We start from the raw sequence: 7098 nt of genomic DNA, 5'->3' as shown, positions 1-7098 counted from the left end.
GCAATGTTCTGAACCGACCCAGAGCCTGTCACAAGAGGTACTGTACCTAACTGAATATCCACCATGGTACTGAACTTGTCCAGATTTTTCTTAACTGGTTTTGCGCTTCCCTACAAGATTATAACTGAGACTTTTTCCGTCTCTCTAGTACAACTTGGACACCCCATGGACTTTCAAAACTCCACCTCCTCCAGAGAAATTACCCCTTTGCATCTAGGGTACTTAGTGAAATGTATTCCTTTTCAGGTCTGAAATATGTCGAACCTGATAAATTATTCTGACCGTCCCGTCTTACAACCTTAATTTGGCTCGATCGATTCCAACAACACGGCAAGACTGGTTTTTCCCCATCACAACTCCACCTTGCTTGATAGTCTCACATGTCTAAACGAAATTCCGATTAGAACACATATGATACGAACATGTCGAATCTAGAATCCACTCCTTGTCGGGTTTAGACTCCACGTCAAATACCACGGTCAACATCACATCACCACCATCCGAAAAATCCTCGATAACATTAGTCTCATCCAATTTCGCGATTGCCTACTATGATTTGCAGCTAAATTACTTTTAGCTTGCAACTTATCGCAATCTTTCTTAACGCATCATTTCCTCCTACAGTAGAAGTAGTACAAATTGCTGAAGTTCGTCTTCGATTTACCCTTCGTCGATCACCATGAGATAACAAAGCTTCCTCATCCCTCGATATAGTTCCAACCAAATGCTTCATCTTTTCCTTTGAGAACAGAGTATCATAGACATTCTCAACGGTCAAAATATCATAACTGTACAGGATGATGTCCCGAAACGACGAATAAGAGGCGAATAGTGAACACAATAGGATTAAGGTCAGGTTGTCATCATCGTACTTTCATATTTTATTGCCTTGGACCTCTTGTTTGCCTTTTTAAATCATATCAAGATTTAACTCCTACAATTACTTATTCGTTGAGAAAATACCCTACGAGAAGGGCTGATTTGCAGATGAGGAATTAGCATACCGACTCATTTTCATCCTTTCCCGTTCGTAGTCCAAGGGAAACTCTATAACCTATAATGTCTCTAAATCTGTAACTATTTTTTTGAACGTAGCAATGTGATCAATCTTCCAGTGACCTTCCTTCTGTCGTGCGATGGAAATACAACTTTTACTTTAAAGCCAGTTTGCTAGTGAGACTTTTAGTAATACATAACTGCTCCAATTTCAACCACAAAGCAGTTGTTATTTTCTTCTTCAAGACTTCCTACATAATATTATTGGATAAATGAAGATGAATCTGCGATAAAAGCCTTCTGATCCATCCGTTGTTTAATTAGATGGGATCTTCTCAAAACTCAACAACGCATCGTTTGAATCCAACTGCGCCAGAATAGCCTTCATTTTTACTTATCACAGAGAAAATCTTGTATTACGATCCAACAATGGAATATCATATTTCAATGTGGCCATCTCTAAAAAACCTCAAACAATGCACAAAGAACTAAGCTCTGATATCACTTGTTGATCCCCAAGTGTTGTAAGAACTGAGATTTAATCGAGTTATATGAAGTAACGAAGATCACAACAATCAAAGAAGGTTAAAACTAAAGAAATAAATAAGAGTTAAGCAGAGGAAACAATGTTTTATTATAACAATATGGAAAGAAAATTACAGCATAACAATTTTTGCTTAAACAAATGTGAATGAAGATATCACTATTTATAGGTATATATCATACTATAAAGATGGAAATAACATAAAAAATAATGTGAAATTAAGAAAATAATATTTTCCAATAAAATCACATGAAAATAAGGAAATAATATTTTTCAAAATATTCTTCCTAATTTGGGGCACAAAATCTAACATAATAAATATTGTAAGGTTTGATCGAGGATAGAGATATACCTCTATACTTTATATGGTTTCAATAGGTGATCTAACACTTATTAATGTATTTATCATATTTGCATTTTTCATTGAGAGATAGAAGGGTCATATGAGGGGGATAGATTTGAACACTATCGAGAAAAACTTTCAATTAAATTTGGAACATTGATTTATATGAATGATTTTAAATTGTCGATTTAATTGTTACACTAAAAATACATAGTTCTCGTGGATTCAACACTCTATTCACAATTTTATTACTTGTTCACGATCCCTTCACTTGCGGAAATCAAACAATCATCATGTCTTTAAAAAGGTTTTGAGCAGGTGTGGCAGAACAGTCAAGGCTACTCATTGGTCCAATTTTTATAGTTATGATTTGCGATTTTTGTATCGAACAACATTGTTTGTTTCGAATCAGTTTGAATTAAAATTTAGCCCCTCTTTGAGTCCCCTCTATAAAAAATCATTTTTAATCATACATTTAAAAAAAAAAAAAAAAATTTGACACATGAACCCAAAACTTTTCTCAACTTCTTAATCACACATTTTTAAAAAAAATTACCATTACAAAACCCATCCTACATAAAATGGGCTCAAACACACCCTTAATTGATATATTCTTTACTTCTTCGACCAATCTCAATATTCGTTATTGAATCAAGAGGTTTGTCAATCACATCAAATAACACTATTTTGAACAAAACAACAAGTATTTGATTTTTAAATTCGTAATATTCTTATAATTAACTTGATTTTAAACCCATTTTCCATTAACGTTTGTTTCCATACCAAAATTTCTAGAACATCAAAAAAGCAATTTCATTTTTCTCTATTCGGGTAGCTCTAACATCTCTTTTAACTTTGGGGACTAGTAGTTCCGTTAGTTATCGTGTTCATCATTGTTCTACTTTATTATTTGACCAAATGATAGCTAAAATCTAATAATTTCACTAGTAAAAAATAGAAATTTTTGAAGATAGATATCTTTAATTATTAACCTTTATTCGTCAAAGATTAAAATCAAAATTTTAATAAAGTTTATCGAAAAATTGATGAAATATATGGTTGAAAATTTTTGAATTCCGTGAAATAAGTGATTAAAATTAAGGGAAAAATTGCAGCAGCACTCCCTAACCTTTTTATTTTTTTTATAGACTTTACCCTAATATTCATTTTGTGCTAGCGAAGGTCCCTAACATTTTATAAATATGTATCTGAAATCCATCTAGACAAAAATAGTCCAAAACACCGTCAATTGACCAGGAAAATTTCTTGAACTATCTGCTATCGTAACGATTTTATTAGATGTTAATAACTTTTCGGACGATATTTTTGGATGGTGTTTTGGACAGTTTTATTGGATGTTAATTCCTTAATTTTTTTAGATCAACTGACGGTGTTTTGGATAGTTTTCGTTCAAATAGACATCAAGTGCATATTTTTGAAATGTCAGAAACCTTTGTTGGCACAAAATGAAGGTTAAGGTAAAGTCTGTAAAAAAAATGAAAATGTTAGGGACCGCTGCTGCAATTTTTCCTAAAAATAATTATTTACTTTCACTTAAATAAAAATCAGGATTTTAATCAACGTCTTAATATGAAAAAAATCAAGAAGATCGTGTCCTAGGTATGTGAAAAAGACAGTATTTTGTCGACAAGAATTAAGTTGTACTAAAAAGTGAAGGTTGAGATTAAATTATCCTAAAAGTAGATTAAAGACTCAAGTGTGTGACTTGGAAACGTTGGGCCCACCGGGGGGAACCGCAACATGAACGATTCCAGGAAGCTTTTTAAGCGAATCACTACGTCATTGATGACGTCACTTAAAATTGGTATTCTGCTGGTTGCGCTCGGGTGTTCGGGTGCACCATGCTCCATGTTTCATATTTACAAATCACTCCTTACAAAGTTTTGTTTAAGTCAATTGAGTCGTATTCATCATTAATGTTCTGCATTATTATCCAAATCCATGGAAGGATAAAAGAGATTTGAAAAAATTCTTTCGCCGAGTAAGGTCAATTAATAGCGATAACTAATAACTTGTACATGTTAACCTCATGTATAATAAAATTAATGAAATTTGTGATTGAAAAGCTGTAAATTCCATAAAATATGTTATTAAAATTAATTATGGACTTTGATTTAAATTAAAATTAAAATTTTAATCCATACCAAATGTGGGCTAAAGAAAAATAAAAATAAAAAATCATCAGTGATGTTGACCAATGAGGACATACGCGAAGCAACGTGAGGGAGCATGTGGAGGATCGAGATTGTCTTAATTTAATGTGTGCCAATTTCAAAATATTCTTTCGTCGAGTAAGGTCAATTCATAGTAATAACTAATGACTTGTATATGTTAACCTCATGTACTTGTTTGTGAAGTAATACTTTATTGAATTAATCTATTTGTACAATTATGGTTGATAATAATGAATGACAATATTAATGTTGTCAAAATTCAAACCATTAATTTTAAAAGCAATTTTTAAATTGGATGACTGTGATGTTGTTAAGTATGATTGTCAAACCAAAATTGTAAAAAATAATTGTACGTGTAGCATGATTGTACTTTATTTGTGTATCCTATACTGAACCCTTGTTTTGTAAAAATTAAAATCAGATTTTTAGTAAATTTTAATAAAAGTTGATGAAATTTGTGATTAAAAAGTTGTGAGTTCCGTAAAATATGTGATTAAAATTAATTTTTTACTTTGGTTTAAATTAAAATTAAAATTAAAATTTTAATCCATATCAAAACATGAGCTAAATAAGTACTTTAAAATAATAATAATAATAATAATAATAATAATAATAATAATAATAATAATAATACAGAGTCATCGATGACGTTGACCAATGAGGACGTACGCGAAGCAACATGGGGAAGCATGCGGAGGAACGAGATTGCCTCAATTCAACGTGCGCCGACTATTCTACTATTGATTGAATTCTCCACCGATTTCTCTCTCATTTTTTCTCCACCAATTTCTCTCACTTCTCTGTGATTTGGCGGCACTTCAAAACCCTAGTTTTCGCCGCATGAATTATCGGAGCATTTGATTTTTCTCTTGCGCCTTAATTCCCTAAATCTGAAGGTAATACCAAAATTAATTTTACGAAATATAATCTGCTAGTCACTATATTGTATAAGATCTTAATTTTCTGAATCTGGTTTAAATTTTTGTTCTGATTTAATTTGAGCAGTTGATGGAAAACAATGAATTAAACTATCATTTAAGCACTGTTTTAACTAATTTTTTTCCCTTAGAATTGAAGCAGAATTAGAGCGTTAAGAAAGGGGGAGATATATTTTTTATGATCTATATGTATGTTGCGTGTATATGCTTTTTCTTATTTTTTTGGAATGTAGGGGAAATTTCTTATTGATCAAGTGGAGTTCTGGTGGCTTTTCTTCTTTTTTGATTAAAATGTTCTCACGCTGTCACAAACATGGAGAATACGAGTTTTACAGTCAACTTAATACTTTTTTATTCAAAATTGACAACTCAAGGTTGTTGTATTTTTCATGTTCAATTCTTTCTTTAGTTTTCCCTTATTCTGCTTATACACTTATGATTTGATTGACTTGCTTCCAGTCTCGATTAATATCCAGAGATCACTTTCTGAGTTAAGTCCATCAGAGTTGTGGTGCTTGGTAGAAAGTTACTTTAATCTGCTCACATGATTTTCATTTATATTTAGATTATGTTACTTTTTATCTGGCAAACTACCATCATGTAATGAATTTTATTTGCATGGAACAGGATGACTAGTGGCCAATTTATGTCTGCAATGGATGCACATGTTTCTCTATTGATATTCTCCTGCAGCTTGTGATTTGCTTAAATTATATTCCATCTCTTAGAATGGATCGCCAGGACACATCAGGTTTTGTTAGTGGTGGATGTTTCCCATTTTTGGAAGCTACATTTGATCTTTAGTTATTAGTATTTCCCCTCATTTCTTCTTAACTTAAGACCTCATAACTCCAGCAATCTTTTATTTTCATAATTTTAAATTTCATTCATTAGTTTTTCGTGAGGTGTGAGTTAACAGTGCATGGACTGCACCTCCCACTGTTCTTCTACTTTGGCCTCTGTGTCAGAAGATCTATGCAAATTTGTCAGTTATCCGGTCTTTGCTGCTCCGGATCTTAATTCACCTTGTGTGACAAGCTCCTGTTATTCCAATGGAAGCAAGAGGAAATGGAATGCTGTTAATGAGCCTACTAAATTGAAAGATGGGTCTTCTCCGTTTCTTGGATTGTCTCGTTCGTCAAGTTTCTGCACTGCCATATGCTCTGGGAAAGAAATAGAAGAGTCTTCTATTGATCTTGGTCTTAGTATCAACATCAACCTAGGAGATGACAGGACATCCAATCCCACTAAGTTGCCTGCAGGGGCTCCAAATACACTTGAAGGAAGGAAGCCTAAACTAGACTTACAATTGAGTCTATCCACTGGACCTTCTGAATCTGATGTCACTACTGTTACTCAAGTGTTCAGTCCTTACCAGAATAATTCTGAGTCACGTTCATTAGCTGCCACATTTCAAGTTGTGGATGAAGGATCAACATCGTCTCGTTGGAAAACTGGGCCTCTTGTGTCTCCGTTGCAGAATATTAAGACTTCCATTCCTTTGGACCAAGTCCATTACCAGGACAATCCTACTTCAACAACCCTGAATGTTGCATTAACTTCGGAAACGACACCAATATCAGTTGCTGGTGCTTCTGGGTCAGTTAATAAGCAACAGCACCGGAGAACTGGCGTGAAAACCTGTCGGTTCGAAGGATGCATCAAGGGAGCTAGAGGTTCTTCTGGTCTCTGTATTGCCCATGGAGGTGGTAGGAGGTGTCAGAGGGAAGGCTGTCAGAAGGGAGCTGAGGGAAGGACAGTTTTCTGCAAGGCACATGGAGGCGGTCGGCGTTGCCAGTATCTTGGGTGTACTAAGAGTGCTGAAGGCGGTACTGAATACTGTATAGGTCATGGGGGTGGTAGGCGTTGCAGTCACGAGGGCTGTGCTCGTGCTGCAAGAGGTAAGTCTGGCTTGTGCATTCGTCATGGAGGTGGCAAAAGGTGCATGATGGAAAATTGCTCTAAGAGTGCTGAGGGAATATCCGGCCTCTGCATATCTCATGGTGGTGGTCGTCGCTGTCAGTATCCTGCCTGTACAAAAGGTGCTCAAGGAAGTACAATGTTCTGTAAAGCTCATGGTGG

The 7098-nt window shown here is 34.4% G+C and overlaps 1 protein-coding gene across 1 annotated transcript in view; it reads left to right on the top strand.

The window, feature by feature from the left end:
• The first annotated feature begins 4819 nt into the window (after window positions 1-4819).
• The window catches only part of LOC111396417, a 22738-nt gene continuing 20459 nt past the window's right edge, over window positions 4820-7098 (top strand). The window contains exons 1-2 of the mRNA XM_023022856.1: window positions 4820-4974; window positions 5644-7094. Of these exons, the coding sequence (XP_022878624.1) occupies window positions 5939-7094 (1156 nt within the window). The 5' untranslated portion in view covers window positions 4820-4974; window positions 5644-5938. The remainder of the gene's footprint in view (window positions 4975-5643; window positions 7095-7098) is intronic.

The sequence above is a fragment of the Olea europaea genome, chromosome 1 (genome assembly GCF_002742605.1).
Source record: "Olea europaea var. sylvestris chromosome 1, O_europaea_v1, whole genome shotgun sequence".
Lineage (NCBI taxonomy): Eukaryota > Viridiplantae > Streptophyta > Magnoliopsida > Lamiales > Oleaceae > Olea > Olea europaea.
Note: the sequence above shows the minus strand (reverse complement) of the source record. Positions and strands in the feature narration are given on the sequence as shown.